This window comes from Corylus avellana, chromosome 6, assembly GCF_965113065.1.
Source record: "Corylus avellana chromosome 6, dhCorAvel1.hap1.2, whole genome shotgun sequence".
Classification (NCBI taxonomy): domain Eukaryota; kingdom Viridiplantae; phylum Streptophyta; class Magnoliopsida; order Fagales; family Betulaceae; genus Corylus; species Corylus avellana.
This window is the reverse complement of record NC_142495.1, coordinates 6,344,930-6,370,561: the sequence shown is the minus strand read 5'-3', so window position 1 is coordinate 6,370,561 and position 25,632 is coordinate 6,344,930. Positions and strand designations below refer to the sequence as shown.

At 36.4% G+C, this 25,632-nt stretch overlaps 2 protein-coding genes and 1 non-coding gene across 4 annotated transcripts; 1 reads left to right on the top strand and 2 right to left on the bottom strand.

Moving 5' to 3' along the window:
• Window positions 1-4,085: 4,085 nt before the first annotated feature.
• LOC132188266 (pyruvate dehydrogenase E1 alpha) lies at window positions 4,086-7,021 on the bottom strand. The gene is made up of 3 exons (XM_059602686.2): window positions 6,563-7,021; window positions 5,343-6,123; window positions 4,086-4,618 (listed from the first exon to the last, which is right to left on the bottom strand). The coding sequence occupies exons 1-3, from the start codon at window positions 6,803-6,805 to the stop codon at window positions 4,341-4,343; spliced, it is 1,302 nt and encodes a 433-aa protein (XP_059458669.2). The 5' UTR covers window positions 6,806-7,021; the 3' UTR covers window positions 4,086-4,340.
• A 786-nt stretch (window positions 7,022-7,807) lies between these two features.
• Window positions 7,808-7,879, top strand: TRNAC-GCA (transfer RNA cysteine (anticodon GCA)). The gene has a single exon. It is a non-coding gene; the product is annotated as a tRNA-Cys (tRNA).
• Window positions 7,880-8,231: 352 nt separating this feature from the next.
• SETH5 (transducin family protein / WD-40 repeat family protein) lies at window positions 8,232-25,435 on the bottom strand. Of its 2 annotated transcripts, XM_059600208.2 has the most exons (19): window positions 23,938-25,433; window positions 21,402-21,713; window positions 21,050-21,289; window positions 20,833-20,953; window positions 20,603-20,760; window positions 19,797-20,430; window positions 19,094-19,158; window positions 18,908-19,009; window positions 18,672-18,814; window positions 14,481-14,536; window positions 12,952-13,610; window positions 12,652-12,842; window positions 12,230-12,536; window positions 11,082-11,369; window positions 10,869-10,978; window positions 9,969-10,302; window positions 8,943-9,353; window positions 8,604-8,841; window positions 8,232-8,519 (listed from the first exon to the last, which is right to left on the bottom strand). In XM_059600208.2, exons 1-19 carry the CDS (start codon window positions 25,363-25,365, stop codon window positions 8,494-8,496), a joined length of 5,823 nt encoding a protein of 1,940 aa, XP_059456191.2. In that variant the 5' UTR covers window positions 25,366-25,433; the 3' UTR covers window positions 8,232-8,493. The 2 variants fall into 2 exon arrangements, with proteins under 2 accessions (XP_059456191.2, XP_059456192.2); XM_059600209.2 differs by lacking the exons at window positions 8,232-8,519; window positions 8,604-8,841; window positions 9,969-10,302 and having other exon boundaries at window positions 9,233-9,353; window positions 23,938-25,435.
• Window positions 25,436-25,632: the final 197 nt, after the last annotated feature.

Sequence of the window (25,632 nt, the reverse complement as noted above, 5' to 3'; positions counted from 1 at the left end):
TCTGCCAGACACCACCCCCTCAAATTCTAAAGTCTCCGCTACTTCCAATGACTACCCCTGCCCCACACGTGCTCATCACATGCTGCCCTAGCATGCATGTGATGTACGTGCCACCGCTACCACTACATTTTTGCTTGCACAGTGAATCCTTAGCTTCTCCTCTCCTTCCTCGTTAGATCTCTATAGATAGTACACTCTTGTTGCCTATGCAGAGTCCCAGATCCTGTTGTAGATACATATATGGTATCCACCAAGCCTACTTCGACAAGTACCTCTCTCACCGGACGCAATGGTGGTGCTCCTCTTTGGTGGCTTCGGTTCAGCCACCACCCATGCTCATCTTCCTGATGTTGTCTTCAAGGCTATTTGTTGTTGCAGTATGTGCTATTTCTGACAGATCCGTTTCTAGACTACCCTTTAAATGACAATTTAAAGTGTCCCCTCTCTTGGCTTGTAGACCCTAGGTAGGGTGTCAATTGGTTATTGGGTCTACTAACCGTAACCGCTAACCACCTTTTTATATAATATATTTTTATAATTATAATTATAAAAATATTTATACATATAACATAATTACTTGATCATTAAATCATAATTTGAGTATTAATTTATTATCACTATAATTTATATGATTATATCATATAATCACTTGATCATTAAATCACAATTTTTTTAAAAAATAATTAAATCGTAATTTGAGTATTAATATATTATCACTATAATTTATATGATTATATCACATGATCAATTGATAATTAAATCATTTGATTATATAATAATAAATTATACATATATAATATGACATAACTCATAAGTATACTAATTCATACTAATACAACAATTAAATATCTAGAGACTTATTTCCAATGTGTATTATAAACTTATATGTCTATATATGTTATATGTCTATATAAGTCTACATATGCATATGAATAATATAAATGTATAATATCAATACTTAATCATATGATTCAATGACAATTCAAATACTTTATTCAAGACTTCAAGTGAATCATATTATTAATATAAAAGGATGACATGATTCGTATAATATCAAATTAAGTATTTGACATTGGATTAAACAATGACCAAGGTGTTACTTATAAACAAAATTTAAGTATTAATGTATTATCATTATAATTTTAGTAATTTATATATTATCACTATAATTGATATGATTATATCACATGATGACTTGATCATTATATCATATGATTATTAAGTTCAATTCAAAGAAAAAAGATTAAAAGTAAATATGATAATAATTTAAATAATTAATCATATGATATAATTTAATGAGATTATATGATTATATAATATCAAATTAAGTAATTGACATTAGATTCAACAATGTGTTACTTATAATCACAATTGAAATATTAAGGTATTTTTTGAACATTTTTTAGAAAAAGAAATTTAACCATTTTTGAAAAAAAAAAGAAAAGAAAATTAACCATTTTTTGAACAATTTTGAATTTTTTGAACCATTTGTAACAATTTTATACATTATAATCACAATTTACGGTAAGTAAAAACTTAACAATTTGAATTTAAATTATATATCATGAATCGTGATAATAAGAACATATAATATAAGTATATAAGTCATAACAATTAACATTGACCCATATAAATTAGATAATGATACAATCATATAACTATATAAGTATATAAATGTTTACATATAAGATACAATATATATTAATATTGACATTATATACTTGACCCGTGTTAAGCATTAACATTTTAACATATTGACAAAATAATACTATATATAATATGATAATAGTGATTAGTGTGTGTGAGTGTGTGACATAAAGCATTTTACGTTGTGATTTGAAAAATACTTAATCTAAAATAAGAAGAAAAAAAAATACTCGATTGAAAAAAAAAACACAATTTTTAAAATCCTAATTATTGAAATTGAAATAACAAATTGACCCTAAATAATACTATATAACACAATTTTTATTCCTAATTCCTAAATTTTGAATTTTGAATTTAATCATAGCTGAATTTGAATTTGATCTATGGTATATAAGTGTAATCGTAGCCGTCCAAAATGTTTTGATGATCTAATAGCCGTTGGATGATATTAATGGAGAACAGTTATCAAGCATTTACTAAGAAGTATGTATATGGTGTAACAGAGACACCGTAAGCTTGCCTTGTTTGATCTAATCTGACGAGTAATATTAAATGTTGAAAACATATATTTTGGGTCAAATATTTTTTATTTTTCAATATGGGCTCTTTTTATAGCAATTGGGCTCAAGAAGACACTAAAAATACAAAAAATAAAAAAATAAAAAAAAATGAAGGTAAAAAAAAGCCTAAAAAACAAAAAAAGCAAAAAAAAAAAAAATCTCAAAAAGGCCCAAAAAGCCCTAAAGAAAGCCCAAAAAAGCCCAATTTTGAAAAAGTGGTTAGCGAGCGGTTATTTATTTCATTAACCGCCAACCGGTGGTTAGCAGTTGCGGTTAGTGAAATTTACTAACCGCTAAGGCAGTTACGATTAGCGGTTATTACCAATAACCGCTAACCGTAACCGCCTTGACACCCCTACTTGTAGATAAATAACTCAATGGGCTTAATAGATTTCAACATTGTGCTAACTCAACAAAAGCTGTTCCACCCTAGGTTTTTGATTTTGTTTTTATTTATTTATTATTATTATTAGGGATAAATGTAAAATTGGTCCATGTGATTTGCCTAATTTACAAATCACTCCCTGTGGTTTAAAAAATAATTTATAGGTCTCTAGGGTAGGCCAAAATAACGTTTTACTTCCTGAACTCATTTTCCGTTAAATGATTTAACGGAAACCGTTACATTGCCACATCACACCCAATAAAAATAAGACACGTGTTCTTTTTATTTATGCTTTTAAAAAATGACAAATAAGTTTTTTCACGTCATTTTGAGACTCCAACACACACTCCATGTCAAATTAAATAAACATAATCCCTCTATATCCCCTATGCCACCATCGTCTTCATATTCCCCAACGATTCTTGCCGTCTTCTTCATCCTCTGATGGGTGTGATCTTCGATCTGTGAGTTACTCTGAGATTTTTGGGCATTTGCATTTTTGGATTAGTGCATTTTTGGACAGTCTTTCTATGGAAATTCGGATTTGTTTTTGGGCATTAAAGCATATTCAAAAATTGTTTCCAGGCATCGAAAACAATCTATTCATTTCTCTCTGTGTCCTTTTTTTTGGGGAAGAGGAAGACGACGGCATGAAGACCAAGATAAATACAACGGCAAGAATCGTTGGGGAAGATGAAGACGACGGCAAGAATCGTAGGGGAAGATAAAGATAACGGCAGCACAGGAGATATAGAGAGATTATGTTTATTTGATTTGACGTGGAGTGTGTTGGAGTCTCAAATGACGTGAAAGAGCTTATTTGTCATTTTTTTTAAAAAAAAAACGTGTCTTATTTTTATTGAGTGTGATGTGACAATGTAACGGTTTTCGTTAAGTCATTTAATAGAAAATGAATTCAATGAGTAAAATGTTATTTTGGCCTACCTTGAGAACCTATAAATTATTTTTTAAATCAATTTTTTAATAAGATAAATGAAGAATTTTTTTTTAATGTAAATAAATGAATTTGATTTTTTTAGGATAAGCGAGAATAAATATTTGGCAAACAGGGCCTAATATTCTCTATATTCATCTGTCAATCTGTCAGTGACTCAGTATCCTAGTTAAACAATTAAAAGCCAGAAAACTCTGGTTGAATCCTATGGGACCAGTCTCTTGAGGGATCATGATAGCAGGCCACACATTTTATTTATTTATATTGTATAGAAATAGAATACAGGTGGCAACAGTTTGGTAGGGGCCTAAGAGACATTAACTTCTGCTGGATAGGAAATGCTGGATAACTTCTATGTTGGAAATTCGTAGTGGATTCAAATATTAATAGAGACGTTGGATGACGATGTGGATAATTATAAAATAAAACTATGAATAAATTAGGAGTGCCAATATGTGTTACTCAGGAGCACATCCAACTTTGGTCCATGTGGTGGTCCGCATGGTATATAACAAACGGATCTTCACCCACACAGTCCTGATCAACATAATGCTCCAGAAGCTTTTATCATCCTTTAGACTTCATACAGGTTAAAAAATAAAAAATAAAAACACCAACTAAAACAAAATAACATATAAACGGGACCCTGATGTGCAAAATTTGAGAACATAATGCAACCTAAAGAGGAAATCCTGCTTACAATAGAAAAGCTGACACATTATCATAAGTTGAGTAGAGGTAAATATAAACCACGCATCCATGAACTGAAAAGTCACAAGTAGAGATTGAAAAGTTACACATGAGCAGTGCCTTCGGTGAATTTGGGATCCTCACATCTATATCGCCCATCAGGTCCAATTCCAAAACCTTTTGGATCTGCAAACACATTCTCCAATAGCTGACTGCGACCTGGATGAGGGCTCTCATCTGCAAACTCAACAGCTTCCTCAACCACCTCATCTATCTTCTTCTCTATGGCCTTTAACTCTGCTTCACTCGATAAATTATTCTCAATCATATATTTCTTCAACGCTGTCACAGGATCTCTAGCAGCATAGCGCGCCTTCTCAGCTGCCAAAATAGAACCACAAAGAAATTAGAGGTCATCTCTGGGTAATCATCCAGTTTATATTAACATATAACATGTACTCTGGAAATCAAAAGGCCTAATAGGCTAATATGCAAAAGTAATTCAACATAAACTATAATAGTCTGCAACTCATGACAACCGAAACTATAAGGTTATGTATAGCAATAAAGAAAACAATGCAAAAGCCACAGGGCCTATATTATCATCAACTCCAAAGGTTTCTTCTTTTCAGGAAAAAAATGTTCTTAATAAAATGATATCAGCTCATGCCCTAAGAATCCAAAAACTCGATCCTCTAACATTTGACCAAAAAAATAAAAATTGCACTTGACATGGTTCTTCTATCAAAGTGAATGACTGCCTATAGCCCATTCAGCTAAAGAACTAGCTTCTCTATCTAGCATTTAAACAGCCACACTAAAAATCCTTACATCTGTAATCCAACACAGGTGATTTAATATCAGAATATAGAAAATTTCCAACACAATGTCACATACAACCAAGGATTGGGTGGCATCATTTCTAAAAAAAACTAAGAAACACAGAAGTCAAACAATGGAAAAGAGTCGATAACTGAAACTAGCTATTAAATCGGAGACTTTGCAAAAGCATAATCACATTCTAGAATAAATGAAAGTAAATATGCTACTCACCAAAAAGGGAAAGCAAATATGAAAAAGAGGAAAACAAAAGTCAAATTCTCACCAGGGTCACGAAGCTCATCAGGATCAGCCAATGAGTGTCCTCTAAACCTATATGTTTCACATTCCACCAACGTCGGCCCTTCTCCTCTCCTAGCCCTTCCAACTGCCTCCTTTGCAACATCCCTAACTTTCAAAACATCCATGCCATCAACATGAACACCGGGCATCCCAAATGCGGGTCCCTTCTTCCAAATCTCTGGATCCGAAGTAGCCCTCAAATGTGACATCCCAATAGCCCACAGGTTGTTCTCCACGACAAACACAATCGGCAATTTCCACAAAGCCGCCATGTTCAAACACTCAAAGAACTGGCCATTGTTACAAGTCCCATCTCCGAAAAATGCCACTGTCACATGATCACAATCTGCCTCTTGCAATACCTCCCTCCTATACTTGCTGGTGAACGCTGCACCCGTGGCCACCGGAATCCCTTCACCAATGAAGGCGAACCCACCAAGCACATTATGCTCTTTCGAGAACATGTGCATCGAACCACCCTGGCCTCGGCAGCATCCGGTGGTCTTTCCAAAGAGCTCACTCATCACGGCACGAGCAGGGACCCCTTTGCTCAGGGCATGTACGTGATCCCGGTATGTACTGACCACAGAATCTTCCTTCTTCAAAAGCTTGATAAACCCAGTTGACACGGCCTCTTGGCCATTGTAGAGGTGAACGAAACCAAACATTTTCCCCCTGTAATACATCTGGGCACACATGTCTTCAAAAGCTCTGCCTAATATCATATCTTCATAGAGCACCAAGCCTTCGTCTTTAGTGATCAGCTGAAGACCCAATTAAGCAAAAGCAAGAAATCAGAGATATTTTTAGTCTCACAAGAAAATACGTGCACGAAAAAGCATTCCAGTAAAAGAGAACGACTCATATGTTAAGCCTATTTAGCTGTTAAAATCTAATGCGAAGGATAGATTACAAAAATTTCTCAAATACTATCAGGTTAAGACACAAATCAGTGTCAGTCAAAAACAAAAACAAAAAAAAATTAAAAAAATAGTAAGGAAAATTCAATAACATGATCTCAGTTCTTTTGGTTCGAAAATATGAAATTAGTCTCCCCCAAATTAATCAAATGGTTCCAATTGGGCATTCTCAGCTAGCGAATACTAATAAAACTCAGCTGGAACCCCTTCAAAACTAATACTTAAAAAATTATTTTCCTTCACTCAGATTGAATTTCATATGATTGCAGCATTGAATTCTCACCAGATTGGTGCTGGATTTGGGCTTCTTCTCCTTGACTACCTCGGATACGGCGACCACAGCGGATCGACGGTGGAGATTAGCCTGATGGGACTTGGCAAGAGAAGTGAAGCGAAGCTTGTTTGTGGATCCGAGAAAAGAGGTGGGCTTGAATGGGTCGAGGAAAGGCTTGTGGTCATTGGATCTGGCGGAGGTGGTGTTCAGATGGAGGGGCTGCACGAACTTGGTCGTCGACGTGAACGACATTATCGTTTCCTTTCCGCTACGAGTTAGGATTTGTTTGAGAGCAGAGAAAATGGAGAGGAAGCCGATGGAAAGTGAGGGAAGATAGTGGGAGAGAGGAGGAGAATAAAAAGGGAAGCGAAGGATTGAAGGGGGCGGAGGAAACGAGGGACGGAAGTGTGGAAATAACCGCCTGGAGCGTTGCGGAGGATTTTTGTTTGTAATTTTTTTTTTTTTTTTTTTTATCTTTTTTTCCAACGATGGAAAATATAAAGGGAAAGGGGAAGGGGAAGGCAGTAAGCCAACAAACTCCAACCAACCAACAACTACTACTTGTGTTCTAATTATGCTCCTGCGAAGCCAACGAAGCCCTACCCAACTGTTGTTTGTGAAGTCAGATATGTCTCTCGGCACATTTGTGAATTGTGACTGCAGTATTTGTCTCTTTACATTTTTTAGGGATGAGAATTTATGTTCGTTTATCGGATTCAGGTCGTATTAAACATAAGAATACTTGCCCTATAATATTGGGAACCAAAATATTAGGTGAATTAGGAGATTTAAGGAATTCAAACATCAACCAGCTAGTTAATACATTATATATATTCTTTTTAATGATGAGAAATCCTATGAGGCAAAAGGCATGTACTTCGTATGCCCACTTTTGAAGGGCAAATTTAAGACCGTATGTTGTATATATTGTTCAAATATGTTGGTGTACGGCATAATCAGCAAACTATTTTTTGATATCTATGGGTGAATTTTAAATTGCTAAAAAAGATAAGAGGATGATTGATTGTTTATAAACAGTTTAAATTATTATCCGGGAGTTAAAAAAAGTACTTATTTTGAAGTGGCCTTAAATTTACAATTTGTTTATATATATAAATAAAAGTGTTTGTGATCGTGTGGACAGATGAGCTTCAGGCTTGGCACTGGGCCTGTGGGCCACCAGATAGGATCAAGGTCGCTATCAATTTTATAATATGTTTCAACTATATAAATATAAACCATTAACAGCAACTGGGGTCCTTAGCTCAGTGGTAGAGCATTTGACTGCAGATCAAGAGGTCACCGGTTCGAACCCGGTAGGGCCCTTTCTAAGTGTTTTGATTTTATTTTGTGTCTGAGTCACAGTTTTATGTAATTTTCTGCTTGCTTTTTTCGTAGATTTCTTTCAACCCTTTCCCCTTCCTTTCTGTATCCTTTTCTCTACTAATTTGGCACCCATTCCAATTGCTGTTTTGTAGTTCAAAATGACCCCTTTCCCTCTTATTGATTGATATCTTCATCTTCTACGGTTCCCGATGCTTCTCAGATTCATTTTTCTCCTCTTTTACAAATTCGTTAAACTCACTCGCACGTTAAAACTCTAATCTCAGAGCTTCTACCTATTTGGATTTTCATACAAATCTACAGATTTTGCAATCCCAAAAGAAAACACCAGGAATTCAATAAAAGATTCTAAAGAAAATGTTCCTTCATTAATCGCTTGAATCTATTTCAATTTCGTTATAAATACCTTCCAATTATTCGACCTACGTACAAGTTATTCTACTTACATAAGTTAATAATATCAACACCGATCAAATATGAAAATATACAACAAAAAAAGAAAAGAAAGAAAGAATAAAGAGAAGTCAAAAACTCAGCCAACATGGTTTTTATCATCTCCAGTATTGTTAGTTCTCTATAAATACACGACGCTCGCATTACCGCTTGCTGCTCTTCTGCTTGCCTAAAGAAGTGTTTCCCATGTGTTAGAATTGAACAGCATCACAAAAATTTAGCAACACTTAATAGAATTAATAACAAAACTCACCAAATATACTTGATTTTAAAGGGAACCGAGATGATCCCTTTACTCTTAGCTCCCTCAGTTGCCTGATTTTGCCTGGTTTCTCTATTTTTGTAAGGCCATTGCTACTTTCCCCAGTAAAAATATCCGTTCCTTTCTTCACTCTTTCATGATACACAGCCGGTGGTGCAAGCCTCAACTGAGGCATGTTTTCTATCAGGGCTAATCTCTGGTCTTTCTGCAAACTAGCCAAGATCTCAAACTGCAGAGCATTCAGTTCACCTTTGATTACTTTTCAATGTCTGTGAAGTCCAGGAAACAGAAATGATAACCATAACTATAAGAAAATATAATGTACTTTACCCGTGAAATTGGCTGAAGCCCATAGGGATTCTCTGACGCATCACTTTCATGCGGGTGTAGAATATTAGTTCCACGTGCTTGTTGAGGTCTGGACGAAAATTTACTCACTAAACCATTGTCGGGAAGAATCGATTTATTTTTTGCTTTCTGAGATTTCTTCTTCGGCATACAAATCGGGCATCCAGATGAGGTGCCTCTACTTGTTGCCTCATTTTCTGGAACTTCGCATTGGAGATGAGTTGCATGGCCACAGTTAAAAACTCGAATGCTAAAGCTAGAAGAGTCCTTCATGAGCAGGCAATTACATATACAACATATAAAACTCCGGGGTGCATATGCATGAGAGGCCCCCTTCTTGAGTAAGCTCATGGTATAGAATGTATCATCCTCTATTAAGGATTTGGCAGTATCCTAAAAGAACAACATAAGTAATTTAAATCAATAAGAAAAATACCACTTTGGAATAAATCATAATCACAGTTGACTAAAACACCGTTACATCTAACTTAAGGAAAAACAAAAATCATTCATCCACTAGAAGGTCAAGAATTGATAATGCAGATGTTGATTAGATATTCCAGTTGAGTTAAAATGTCACTAATTTGAGGAGCAGGGTGAATGAGCATGGCTACAAGCTAGCTTTACTTGTATCTAAAACCCGATGCATTGATGCAAACTTTGCTGCTTGCTTCTGCATGGCAGAAATACTAAGTGTAACATGCCATCCAACCCTTGGTCAGAATTAGATACAAGACTTCCAAATTCATAGCATTAACTATGAGGAGACGCTAAATTCCCATAGGTGGAATGCAAATTTATTCATGGATCTTAAACTAAAACTCCTTTACAGGATCATAGTAAAGAACTCAAAATTCACATGAACCCTTTTAACTTTATGCTTGTTGGCATGCTTAAACCTCAACAAAGATGCAAAAATAATTCATAATACATGAATTCATGCCACACAAGGATAAATAAGCTAGACCATATGACTAAAGCACATCTTGAGCTCAAAACACAAATTACCAGAATTCGTCTTTCAAAGCCATATATTCCAAGCATGCCCAATATGGTAAGTTTAAAATCACCAAACTCCTGGCTGCCATTATCAGAGAGGAGTTTCGACATGATAGTTGGGAGGCGAACATATCCTATCATTCCCTCGACAATCTCTTTGATGAACCGAGAGAACAATTTTCTCAAGATATGAGCCCCTCTATGGGATTTTGAGATTCTCCACTTAACTATACCTGCCTCTTCATCCTCGTGTGAGGCTGATGATTCAGGTAGCATTTGAACATGATTTTCTCCTCCAGACACCATTTCATCACCATATGAATCCATTAGAGGGTCACAAAACCTGCAATGAATTTGAGTGAACAACTAGCACTGAAACAAAATTGCACAGGTATGAATATTAATTCTTCAGAATATAATAACTTCCTCCTAAGACAAATTACACATACAGCAACTTTCAAGGAGCAGAAAAGTTGTTAGCGTGAGAACAAACAAGTGAAACTACTGAGCGCTTAGGCATTAAGAGAAAAGCAATTAAATCCAGGAAGAAAGAGAGAGGAACCGAAGCCTACTAGGAGTTTCTGCCGCTTTTGAACCACATGAAAAGAGAAATAACAGTTTATAGAACTTTTATGTCCCCCAAATCTATATGATCATGAAAAAATGTGATTTTTTCTCTATCTTTTGTTCTTAAAGAAAATAATAAGTGCACTGTCATGGAATGAATGTGCTTCATTATATCCTACAAATGGATGTCTATCATTTAATCATGACAATCAAGTAATTGGTATAAGACAAACCGCTATAATGGATGATTACATACTGATCTGAAGATCTTGCAATGAAAAACACATATAGAAAGATCTAACATAAACAAGAAAGCAAAAGAAAGATTGACGTTAAACTTACGAGTCGAGTAATCTGAACCAAAGTGTCTCTGACTCCTCAGGGTTCAAACGAGGGGTGTTCCGCTGACACAATCCAATACAGGTATTCAATATATTGTGTATAGCATTCACCTGTAAGAGAAATACCAGAATCAATATGAAGGTTTACAAGAATCATACATGCATACACAAGAAGCTTAAAGATATTATCTGATTAAAAGCCATATCTACAGACCTCCTTCATATATAATACGGTGCAGAAATCCTCTGTACCAGCAGCAGAACTCGAAGTACCATTAGAAACTAAACCTCCCAAGGCAGTATCAAGCTCAACAAATTTGCTATCAAGGCCTGAAAGTGTAAGTAAAAGAGCACTCCCCACATCACCAACCCTTTCTAATAAGAATGCGGCAGCATCTATAATCCCATATTCCTGGCACAGGCGTAAACAGTGTTCCACACGATAGCTATCAAATGTCTCCAGGAATTTGAGAACTGAATCAGGTTCATATTGACATAATAGCTGCAAAAATGCAAAACATGTAGTGTCTGAGGGGCTATCACCCAAATAGTGCTACCAGAAAATCTATGAGAATTAACTAAAAGGAAAGTAAGAACATTAAGAGGGCCATAACAATGACCATGCTTTCTGGCACAGAGTCAGCATAGTCTAGAAAAATGTATGTAAGAATGAGCAGAGTGATAAAAACAAGATTTTTATTGCCACCCCAATCACTGAAAAAGAAAGGGAACAGCTGAGCAAATAATATCTTTTGTGGTGGTGGGAGTGCGGGAGTATGAAAGAGCACTTCACTAAATTAGCGTGGCTCTTCACTCCTGAATCTCTCTCTTTCTCCAACCCAAACCCCAAAGCCAAACCATAACACTTACATCAATCAGTTCCGTATGTATGCTAGATTTATCTCATTAGGGTTGTCTGGAGAGCAAGAAAATCAGAGTGGCAAAAGGAAATGAAACCAATACATGTTTTGGTTTTGCCCTCAAAACCCTTTTCATTAATTTGAGAAATCCCTTTTTTTGCCTGATTATTATCAGTGACTATTGAACCAAGCCACCAACGAGTGCACAGAGCAATACCTTCTTCAGGAAATTTTTATTTTTAAATAAATTAGTTACTTATGTTAAATATTCACTGGTGCAAGTTAGAAGGAAGAGATTTCAAATTCAAATTCATAGCATGTAAAGTATCCAAATAAGAAACTTAAAATTCTGGATTTGAAATACTTCTATCTATACAATGGGTTTCCAAATGCTTTTGAATCTCTGCATTCCAAATGCAAACCATAAATCCAAATGCAAATTCCAAACACAACCTCAATCATTTCATACTTGAATTTCAGATACAGTTTTACAAATGCTCACCTCCAGATAAAGCTCAATCATATCATCAGTCACTTCAACCGGATTATTACGCAGGAACTTGGGGAAATCAGAGATTTTCTCCATGTAGAACTCAAGTCCTCTAGACTGATCCTTTACCCTTCTTCCATCAGAAGAATCCATAAAATCATCTTGTCTTAAATAAGAAAAATTGAGGGTGCCAGATAAGTGAACCTCAATGACTGTTTTTAAATAGAGGAAAAGGCTTCGTGGATGAGAGTGAAGTTCAGACAGGATATGTGAAGCTTCTTTGTTGAAATGATCAATGACCAAGAAGAACGAACCCTCTCTGCAAAGGATCAGGAATGCATGAGATCAAATGCAGAATAAATAAATTCCTGAGCAACAAAAGATCCTGGTTACCATTTAGACCCACAGATAACTTGAACAATAAAAAGCACTACCTGCTTAAGTCAACCAGCTCGGGTATCCGAGAGATGACTGCTGACTGAAAAACGGCAAGTTCACTGTCACTCAGCTGTAATAATGTTTTGTTGATAAAGGAGAATGCGTGAATGGGTTCATCTACATCTTTCATGTAGCTATCCAATGCAGCAAGATACCGGTGTCTGATACTATGAATAAAGCCACAAACCTGCAAAATTACAATAGAGCTGATATTACAGGTAACAGAAACAAAGAATTTCCAGATTGTGGCAATATGCTTCCAGGCAAAACATCATAAGAAGTATGTGTAAACATACCTGGTAAAATTGTGCTTTCTCACATAGATCTAACACATGAGAATCATTCCAGTCAGTCTCAGGAACTACTTCTAGAAGGGCAAGCACCTGCTTCTCTCTTCTTTTTGAAATTATACGATGTGTGGAAACACTAGGTGGAAAAGTATTCTGTGATGTTAAATACTCTAAAATCTGACTCAGTACACTTTTTGAGACATTAGCTCTTCTACATGCAACATAGTATGCTATAAACTCATATATATGACCTATGTCTTTCTTTGAAGGCCACTCTTCAACTGATCCCATGACATCTTTGCTACCAGACCTCTCAGTTTGGAAGATGTCCCTACTAAGAATATGAACAAGAGCATTCAATGTATCTTGAACCAATAAATTTTTACATCCACTATCATCTTCTTTTTTCACCTCCATATTTTCATCTGCTGAATCATGCGATGAAAAGTTGGGTTTTGGGATTTCATCTTCTACAAACGCACATCTCAGAACATCTAAACTAGCTTCAGTATCTAACTGTAAAAGATGATACAGGTTCAGGTATGCTCCTCCAGATGATAAGCTTGAAACTGCTTGTGAATTCAGGGCATCAGATTTTTCTAGTAGAAATTGTAGAAGTTCGGTCCTAAGTGATGGCAAGCGTGTAGTGGGCAGAGTTCCTTGTCCTGCAAAAGGCAAACTTTTGGCTTCAATGTTTCTAAATCAGTTCGATCCCAAAAGCATGGAAATGAAGGTGTACAAGTGCTACAGCTTCAAAACACGTACATTATAGAAAGAAGCAAGATACTCCTGCTTGACTGCCTCATACCTATTCCATAACACTTAAATCCAGTGCAAAATCTAGAGACCAGGCACTACAGTTAACAGTTTCACAAGAGAAACAGGTCACTTTTCAACACTCAAATGCTCACTGTCTCATAACAATGATAAGCTTCACAGTTAATCATATCCTGGGAATTAGGGCTGGAATATTAACAACACCATTTTGAAGTAATGGAAGGTCCTATGCATACAGAATGAAGAAAGAAGACAGGTCCCCCTTTTATGAATGTTAAGTTGCAACAAAAACATTTGCAAATGAAGTCATAATACTGGTACCAGGCTGTACCCTGGCTATTACTAGCATGATGAACATTGACACTGATATTAGTACTTAAAAACCACACATTTTGAAAACAATAAAAGAAAAGAACACTAGGCCAGCTTGCTAAACACTCTAAACTCAATATTCCATTATCGCAATTTTTCAATTCTTTAAGTATGATAAAGCATAGTTATGTATACTCATCGACAATTTAACCTATTATGACTAAGACTCCTAATTTGACTAGTAAACAAAAGACCTACTAAAACCCAATAAACGACTACTTTAAATTCAAAGAAGATAAACCCAAGACACTTAAAAAACATCTAGAAAGTTTTAGACTAAACTCAATTACCAACCCTTATTTGTAGGAAAATGAAATATCCATAGAGCCTTTTTCACATTTACTTGCAGAACAGATTGAAAAATCCCAACAACAATAAATACTCACCTGGTGGAAAAGCAAGACCTGAAAAGCAGTATTTCAGATAAACAAGCATCCTATACCTGTTAGCAAGAACAAAAGGAAAAGGTGACTACTTCAAAGCGGCAATAGAAAACTAATCCTGAGAAGTCAAAAATCTAATTATAAGAAGCCAAAAACATAAATAACACTACAAATATGAATATAGTTATATTTCAATCAATCCATCCAATTCCATAACAGTCTGAATAAGCAAAACAATAAGGGGTCAAGGGCAGCTCTTCTTATATTTCAATCAATCAATCCATCCAATTCCATAACTCTCTGAAGATATTTTCTGCAATTCTATTACTACCATACTAGAATAAAGTAACATCTCTCCAAGATATGCTATCATAGTCCTATGCCACATGTTTTATTCAATCAAAAGTTAAACTACCTTTTCCTCAATTTTTTCATAGTATTTTTTTAATTCCCAGTAAATGTTTACACTACCAACCACTACTAAAACACTCATGTTTTGATACCCTATTTGACAGTTTTTGTTCATGGTCTAGAAAATAAAAACAAAACAAAAAGGAATTTCTTTAAATGTAACCTCTGAATAGCATGTTGCACACATGAATAAAACTTTACTAAGGCACAGTTGAGATACAAACAAGCCAGAATGAGTTTTTACATGTTTTCTCAACAAACAAGTTTCCACGGAGGACTGCACATACTATAAGAATTTTTTTTTAATAAGTAATCGAAATATATCATTCAAAAAGCGAAAAAGCACAACCCAAGTACACAAGAAGTATACATGAGAAACACCTAACTCAAAAGAGAAAGAGATGAAAAAAAATCGTGAAAACTACGCTAATAATGATAGAGAAACGCAGCTGTCCAAAGGTAAATAATATTGAATAAAAAAGACTTGACTCCCCCACCGTTCTATCACAGTTTTCAAAACTTATATCATTTCACGTACTATAACAAATTAGAATTAGGAAATTAATTTCAGGGAGATAAGGTGAATGGAAGAGGAAGAAGCAAGCTTGCACACTGATTGATGAAGCAACTCCATGCCACAAAGGCCCAGCAGCTGCAGCCCTAATTCAAACCAGCTGTTTGGAAGCTTCTTAAGATTAGGATTATTTGCAGTTCCTCGAATACTATATTCGTAACATGATGTTATACTAGCACACTGTTTAGATTTCCTTAGAAGTGTTTTTCTTGGGGGGGAAAATACAGTTACAATACCTAGGGTTTGACCTTTTATCAAATCACTCACTGGGATTCATACTTGATCAAATCAATCTTTAAAGTTTAATCCGTTATCAAATCACTCAACTCTGTCACACTTCGTGAAATTTCTTGACAAATGTCACATTATACCCAATGGTATTGCAACACATTTAAAAGGTCTCATTAGGGGTGTCAATGTGGGCGGTTTCTAACCGCTAACCGTGTAACCGCGTAACCGTATTAACCGCTAACCACCTAACCGCTATAACCGCCTAGCGGTTAGAGGTTATTGGGTTTACTAACCGTAACCGCTAACCGCCAACCGCCTTTTTATATAATATATTTTTATAATTCTAATTATAATAATATTTATACATATAACATAATCACTTGATCATTAAATCACAATTTTTTTTTAGATAATTAAATCACAATTTGAGTATTAATATATTATCACTATAATTTATATGATTATATCACATAATCAATTGATCATTAAATCATTTGATTATATAATAACAAATTATACATATATAATTTGACATAACTCATAAGTATACCAATTCATACTAATACAACAATTAAGTATCTAGAGACTTAGTTCCAATGTATGTTATAAACTTATAAGTGTATCTATGTTATAAATTATAATTATACATATATGCATATGAATAATATAAATGTATAAGATCAATACTAAATCATATGATTCAATGACAATTCAAATATTTTATTCAAGTTAATCATATTATTAATGTACAATGATAATTTGATTCGTATAATATCAAATTAAGTAATTGACATTAGATTCAATAATGTGTTACTTATAACCACAATTGAAGTATTAATGTATTATCATTTTAATTTATATGATTATATAATAACAAAATATACATATATAATATGACATAAGTCATAAGTATACCAATTCATACTAATACAACAATTAAGTACCTAAAGACTTAGTTCCAATGTATGTTATAAACTTATAAGTCTATATATGTTATAAATTATAATTATACATATATGCATATGAATAATATAAATGTATAATATCAATACTTAATCATATGATTCAATGACAATTCAAATACTTTATTCAAGTGAATCATATTATTAATGTACAATGATAATGTGATTCGTATAATATCAAATTAAGTAATTGACATTGGATTAAACAATGTGTTATTTATAAACACAATTGAAGTATTAATATATTATCATTCTAATTTTAGTAATATTATCACTATTATTGATATGATTATATCACATGATGAATTGATTATTAAATCATATGATTATATAATAACAAATAATACATATAATCATATATAATATGACATATAATCATATACATCATACGTTTTATTTGAACTTCTTTTATATGTTGCGTTGAACTTTTTTTTTTTTATATTTTTTATATGTTGTGACAGTTGTGTTGAACTTTTTTTATATGTTGTGTGTGTGTGTGTGTTTTATTATTATTATTATTATTATTTTTTTAAAGTTAACCCGTTATGATTTAATATTTAAGGAATTTTTTTAAAGTACAAGTAAATGTAAATTTGGGGTCAAATATTTTTTATTTTTCAATATGGATTATTTTTATAAAAATTGGGCCTAAGAAGACACTAAAAATACAAAAAACAAATGAGGGTAAAAAATACTACAGTAATAAAAAAAGTCCAAAAACGCCCAAAAAAAGCCCAATTTTAAAAAAGCAGTTAGCGGGCGGTTACCTATTTCACTAACCGCTAACCGGCGGTCAGTAGCTAACCGCTAAACTCTAGGCGGTTAGCGGTTGCGGTTAGTGAAATCTACTAACCGCTTAGGCGGTTATGGTTAGCAGTTATTGCCAATAACCGCTAACTGTAACCGTATTGACACCCCTAAGTCTCATCAGCAATGGTGAAAAGAAAAAATCTAAGGGCAGACCGTGGGATCTGTTGTAGGCAAGGAAACCTCTCAATAATGCCCTCTTGGTCAAATCCTCGTAGGCAGCCTTGAAGGCCTCCTCCCAGAATCTCGGTAATCTGATCCAACAACTGCTGGTGTACACATCCAGCATGTGCCTCACCACCTTCTACCTCTCCTCCATTTCATGTACCCCCAATCAAATCCCTCTCAAAGATCCAAATCCAGAAACACACACAAAAAAGAAATACAAATGCTTACGAGGATGTCAAGATCATCATGAATGGGGCTATTGAAGTTGTCGGAGTGCCGGTTGAGGTTACCGGCAGACCAATGGAATGTGACGGTGCCGGTGAACCTGGACCAAAATGCCAGCAACAAAATGGCCGCCAATGCCCAGTACTTATACTGACCTTTACCAACTAGACTTGAATCCGAGCTTTCTTTCATGGTTTTAGTTGTCATTGTTGGAAGGGCATCGCCATCCTTCATTTCGGTCAGGTAAAGAGCATTGAAGATTTTGGCGTTGGCTGCATGGCCACCCCTCTCCCACAGCAAACCTTCAGTTTTTTTTTTTTTTTTTTTTAATCGTCAATGCTGATGAGGCTTTTTTTAGTGACATGGCATTTTATGATATGCATTTTATGATGTAGCATTTTACACGTGTCGCAATAATATTGGATATGATGCGACATTCCATCAGAAAATTTAACATAAGCGTGATAGAGGGAGTGATTTGATAACGGATTACACCTTAAGGATCGATTTTGAACCCTAGAGACTGATTTGATAAAAGGTCAAACCCTTAGACTGGAACAGTTTTTCCCCCCCTTTTTTTTCTTAAATAATGATTCTACTGTATAAATCTAAAATAAGGAAATCCTCCCGAGTCATGATGTCCCCCCACCCCAACAAAGACAAGGATAAGGTTATAAAGTCAGTCAACTTTTTGAATATTGATATGACAGCATTTATTATAAAAGGAAAGCAAACTAATATAAGAAGCCATGATACTAGTAAACCTTCCATATTCAATAAATTAGAATATACATGAAACATATCAACACAACATACCCAAGGGCAGCAGCACTTTCCTTTAGACTATTTCGCAACACCACAAACAGCTCCTCTAAAGGAGCCCTAAAATCATTCAATCCTTTATTGAAGAGATAAACCAGAGCACCATATAATCCGTGCTCCCTACATAACCTGACAACCTAATGATAACAAAATAATTCAAGTCAATACATCATAACAAATGAATTTAGTTCAACAAGGAAAACAATTAACAAAGATTTTGAGAGTAAGACCTGATTGAAATCCAAGGAAGAGATATCCATGTGAAGGACACATTGTTCAACTCGCTGTAACCACCCCTTGCTGCTATAATGCTCTACGAGTGCTTGCATAATCTTACCAAAGAGAAGGAAAAAGAAATATCACAATGTATGATTAAGCTTGCCAATGTGGCTAAACAATTGGATATCAAGCAATACCTCAGGTGGTAGAGATCCAAGCATATCCCTCAAAATATATGGCTCCAAAAGCTCCAAAAATGTGTCTAAAAGTTGTAATGAAAGGCAAATCAGTGCAAGAGTAGCTTTTAAAGGTAGCTTTTAAAGGCTGCTAAATGGATAAATTACTGTATGCGACAACAAAAATATGGAAGAATACGCAAAGGAATTTAGGAAATCGGTATTCTATCTCTGTTCATTCCGTTTGAAGAAAGGAAGGATCCCAAAGAGAAGGAAATACCATTCCCACAACCTAGTCCCGTACTATCAAAAAGTTATGGATTCAATCACTCTCAAGGTACTAGAAGAGAACTTAATATCCTGGTCATCCCTTTAAATAACAAACTCAAACTTAAAAATGCAAATGTAAAATATAAATAACGTTAGAAAAAGTTCCATTACAAGGAAAGCTTGCTAAGCATTATCTCGCAATTGATCATCTTCCCCCAAACATCCAAACATGTATTGTTGCCACCCTACAGTAATCTGACTGTCCAAACAGTCGGAACCCATTCAAGTTAAAAGAATTCCTAAAAAAAACGTTCTATGCTAGGAGTTTAGTGTTATGATTATCACAGATCGAGTTACCATAATATTGCACTTAAAATTGGATACCAACCCAGATATCAAAACTTCATTCTAATTGAAGCATTTAATGCAAGAAGAAATATAGGTGTGATTATACCTATCTGTTGAACAGCCACAAACTTGGAGAAAATTTCATCAAAAAGAATGTCAGTCCTCTTGATATGAACACAGAATTCAACAGCAACTCCACCCACGCGAGTGTATTGCTCTTTTATTTCAGAGTGCACAGAACTGCTTCTACTATTTGGGTTTTCCAGCTGTTCCACTTTTTCAATTTGGTTGCAAAATGCCACCGAAATATAGGAAAATACTTCATCTACATATGACAAAAGCAACTCTACCAGGTACGGCATTATGGCCTCCTGTACAGCATCCAAGCTTCTAGGGAGGTCAATAACGCCATGAGCTTGGCCATCATAAAGTGTCATTGCCATGTTAAGGGCACCCATCCAGTCACCTGCTTTCTTCAGAACCTGAATCCGTTCCTTCCATGGGAGAAGGCGAGAAATAACAAGATGCATAGGTCCAAGTACATATACAGAAGCTCCTCTTACAGCTATACAATTGTGATAAGCAATCTCAGGGTTTCCAAAGGAATTGACGAAGTGAGTATGATATGCAACAAGATCATCTCCTCCAGAGCCATCCACAGAAAATCTTGTTTGGTGAATCACAGTTCCTTCCTTAGTGAACAAACAGAGTTGTCCAGTTAATGTGAGCACCACCAGCATCTGGACAAGCATAAAACCCTTATCTTCATATTTATATGGAGAAAACTAATCAAATACTAAGTACAGAGAACGCACAATTATTTACTAGGAAAAGAATCACTGAACCAAAACAAGTAGCCTGAATTATGTTGTCGATATACAAAACAAGACAAATGAACATAAAAAAATGTACCTGATCATCCAACCAAGCCAGACCTACAACTGGACTGTCAACAGACCATTTCCCATATACTTTTAGCTCTGATTTGACTAACTTTGCAACCTGAACTTTCCGATCCCAAGCAATTGCGAGCAAGGAAACTCTCTCTGCTGCTTCCACAGGCATATTTTCTGTAACAAATTCAAATATTAGAAAGATCAAAGATCTCAATATGAAGCTCAAGAGACTCGGTCAATGCATACCAGTAGGTGAACCACGTGACTGTGTCATGCATTTCCATGCAGTATAAGGCATAGCACCCTCACGAACCCCATCCGGCTTAGAAAGTTGAGCATAGACTTCCAAAGTTGGAGTGAGCCTTACCTGTAATAAAGAAAAGATATACCCACAACGAAGAAGAGATCAATTCACAAGACAAAAGGTACATGGAATTTGCGCAATCATCTGAGGGCTTCATACCACTAGAGCAGTTTGTTGGGTGACAAATATGACCACACCTTCTTCAACTAAAGAAGAGGTTTCATTAAAGAGTTTCCAGCCTGCATCTCCGCCAACTACGCCTCCCACCATACTACCAAGACTACTGGAAGAAACTGCATTGTTTCCCTGAGAGGACAGGGAAGCAACTCCAGAGAATTCGTCAAAAAGGAGTGGTGAAGCTGATAGCACAAGTCCGGTTTTTAGTCCATCAAGGAGACACTATTTCATGCAATAATATGATCATTGGTTTGGGTAGGATATCAACTCATAAGCATATAATACATGATGGTAGAAATCATAAATCACATATTAAAGCAGACTAACGTGTTACCTGGGTTTTGATGGAGAACCTATTGAGTAAGGGAACCACTGAGAAAGCATGCAACAGAACTAGACCCTTACTATCACCAGTAACTGCTTTAAATTGACGAGTAACCTGAGAATCCTGACCCAGAAACAATGTATGTACTATTGGTAATGTATGCTCTCCAGTAATAACCTTTGCAGCTGATGATCTCTGTATGTCCCAAACAGTAATATGACCATCACCATAACCAGCTAAGAGCAGGTCTCCCTGGTGGTTGAAGCACATGGAAGTTACAGGGGCATGTGATCGATCCCCTTGCACGCCAAGCATCAATGTCTGGAACATAAACATCATAGTTTGTTGAGTCAAGTTAACTATTTCTATCATAACTAATCCAACAAATGAAATAGCAAGCACAAATGTACTAGCAAGCTTCATAATTTCACTACACAGGCAGATGTTCCGCATACTGAAATTCCCATAAATAGGAAGATTCCTCGCATAACATGTTCGATTTCTGGAATAGAAGAAACTTTAATACTGCCAACCAATGATATCCTAAAGGATGACTATAAACTAAGGGCATGTCTAAATAGCAATGGGGAAGTACCTACCTTTTCAACAAAGGCATTCCGGCCTGTTAGTCTTGTGAGTGGGGTATATAAGATCATTGCCAAAGTTCTTGCCAATCAGTTGAGAATGGTTGTTGTGAAGATTATTTCGAAGCCCCTGAATGTCTTTGTTAAAGGTAGCAAATCCTTGATTCAGTGCTTTTAGCAAAAGAATGTCTGGATAGTAGAATCAGATCTGGTGAAACAGGGGTGCTTTGCAAGCTAGATATGGAGAAGGTCTATGATCATGTCAACTAGGAGTTCTTACTATATTTGTTGAGAAGGTACGGATTTGGGTAGAAATGGTGCTCTTGGATAGCGCATTGTATGTATCTCTTCGATGTGCTATCAGTGTGCTTTATTCTTATGTTCTGAAGCTGTCTCTGGCTTGAAGAATAACCTAAGTCAGAATTGGTTCCTATGGGTACTGTAGACAATGTAAAGGTGTTGGCTGGCATTTTGGACTGTGGGGTTTCTTTTTTGCCTTTGAAATATCTTGGTCTTCCACTTGGGGCCTCTTAAAAGGTCAAGTTTATTTGGGATGGTGTAGTTGAAAAGATTGAACGTCGATTGGCTAGTTGGAAGAAGATATATTGAGAGGGTGGGAGGGTTACCGAGCACCATTTCCAATTTACCTACTTACATCACGTCTCTCCTCCCTCTTACTGTTGGTGTGGCAAATTGCATAGAGAAGCTCTAGCAAGATTTATTACGGGGTGGGATAAGTGAAAAGTTCAAACATCACTAGGTTAGTTGGTCCAAGGTTGGCTCTCCAATTTCTGATGGAAGGTTGGAGATTCGGATTTTGAGGTTGTTCAATTGTACTCTTTTAGAGAAGTCGTTGTGGCACTATGTGCATGAGAGAGAGACATGGTGGAGAGTTATGGAGTCTAAATTTGGCAGTTATATGGGGTTGGTGGTGTTTTATTGAGCCTCCCGGGCCATACGAGGTGGGCTATGAAAGAATATTAGGAAGGGTTGGAGGATGTTTTATAGTCACACCAGATTTGAGCTAGTGAATGACTCCAAGATCAAATTTTGGATGATGTGTGGTGTGGAGAGAGGGCCTTTAAGGAAGCTTTTTCTGGATTTATATAGCATTGCTTATGTAAAGGATGCTTCGGTTGTAGTTCATTTGGATATTTCTAGTAGTGCCCTTCACTAGACCGTAAGCTTTATTAGAGTAGCTCAAGATTGGGAGATGGATGTCTTGGCTTCGTTCTTCAATTTGTTGTATTCTTATAGAATAAAACGGGAAGGAGAAGACAAGCTTTGATGGGCCCCTTCAAACAAAGGGGTGTTCGATGTTAGATTCTTTTACATGGTTTAGATAGGGGTTTTTCATGTATACTTCTTGTGTAACTCGGTTACGCTTTTAATGATATTTTGATTATTTACGTAAAAATTAAAAAAATAAAAATAAAAAAGAGTATGAACTCCAAAAAAATTTCTCATACCACTACATGATGTTCCTTTTGTAATATCAACCTATTTATGCATTGAAGTCATCCTTACAGAATACACTCATGCTAAGTACACATATCAAAGTTTTTTTTTTCAAGCTGCTACATTATGTTTCCTTTTAGAAATATGAAGCTATCTATGCATTGAGGTCATCCTGTACAGAATCAAGTATGCACATTCTTTCGTGTGAAATTAATGGGAGCATTTTGGAAAGAGAAGCAACCAATTCAGTTGATATTAAATAGCATTTTAGCATTTTCTCCAATTTTGTAAATATGACACCAAGAATTGGCTACTTAATATCATTTTAAAGGGGGCAACAGCTCATTCTTCCTCGATTCCAATTACACCCAAAATATATTTCACGAAATCTATTCAAGTTTCAACCAGAGCAAGAACCAATAGCACAAAGAAACACAGAATCCTAAAGGAACATTAAAGACTAATAAGTAAGAGCAATATAAATGAATTGAGGTAAAAGTAACCTTTGCGTCCATGTGATCAGGATTATAACAGGAATATTTACTGGGCACGACTAAAATGACCCCTTTTGACATTCCCACTGCAATATAACTCGTATGAACAGCCAAGACTTGAGGAGAACCATAATCTCTCCTGCATAGATGAGAAGAAATGGTCCGTGTGATAGTATTGTCCGACTCAATATCAAAGTATCCCAACGTGGTCGACCCCCTCCGTACGCCCTCAAGCCTCATTGGTTGAGCAGCTGCACCCTCTTCCCAATGCAAACCAGTGGAAGCATTCTTCTTTTCAAGCTCCTCAGCTAATTCCAGCGGCTTCATCGAAGCCCGTGATTTCTGTTCCGCTCTTTTACTAATTCTCCTACTCTCCAACTGCCCAATTCTCTCCTCCACAAGCTCAGTGATATCAGATAATGAACTCGTATCCTCGTCATCTTTCAAGCCATGGATGTCTTTCCCCAAATCCCGTGTTTCCAAGGCCTCCATTGTCGAGTCCTCCTCAACCTTCCGTTTCTCATGAAATTCGTCCAAAGAATGACCGCCCTTGTCTTCTGAACCATCAGCATCCAAAACTTCAGAATTGTTCTCGTCCACCACACAAGCATCCTCATCTGGATTTGCATTGCTCGCGTCCTCCTCAACATTCACCGGTTCAACATTGGAATTTGAAATTGGAGTGCTTGTTTCCGCCAATTCTTCGTCGTTATCACTAACCCTTAATCCATCCACTTGAGCCACATTTTCCGCTTCGCTTTCGACCTCTTTACCATGAGAAAGCTCGCCAAAACCCTCATCTTTTACACCCTCCAAAACCTCATTCCCTCTCGAAACCTCAGCAGACTGGAAGTCGCCCATTTTCTCATCACGAATTCCATTCGCAGAGTCCAACCCATCCGAAACCAATTGGGAATTCGCGGCCCTCCTCGACTTTATCGCCGCTGCGTGCGGGGTCGGCAGAGCCCTCGACGCCGCCGCCGCCGCAGCCAGCGCTGCCCCAGGCTTCGCGTTCGGTCTGACCCCGCCAAACAGCGACGGCAGCGCCCTCCGAAGCGTGTCGTCCGAGAACCCACCGCCGGGCCTGACCCGAGCGAAGGAGCCTGGTTTGGACTGAACCGTTTGGGTTTCGGAGATTGAAGACTCCGAGGGGGCTTTAGGAAGGGAGACTGAGACGGCGTCGTTAACGGACTGAGAGACTTCTTGTTTGGGATTTAAGGCGCGTATATGAATGGACAGCGGGGAGGTAGGGGGCGAAGATGACGTGGAGGAATCGGAGGCGTTGAGGATTTCGTCGATTGTGCGGTGAAGTACAGAGTTGGGGTTCTCGGGGTCGTCATCGTCGCCATCGCTAGTGAGGGGAGAGTTAAGGAAGGCGTCGAGGTCGAGTTCCATTGTCGGAGGTGGAAATTCGGTAGTTGCGAGGCTCTTGGTCATGTGTATTGTTTTCTTTTTTTTTTTTTTTCTTTTTTTTTTTTTGTCAGTTGATGTATTGTTGTTGCTTTTTTTTTCAGTTCAGGAATGTGTTTCACCTCCATTAGATAGCCACCATGTTTCACGAAGAAGGCGAACCTATTGGGTCTTTTCTCCAACCGGGTCAACTGGTTCGGTAGTTGTTTTTAATGGGCCCTAACGAAAATCATTTTATTTTGATTTGAAATCGAAAAACACAAACATATGGGCCGAGGCCCATATGTACGAAAA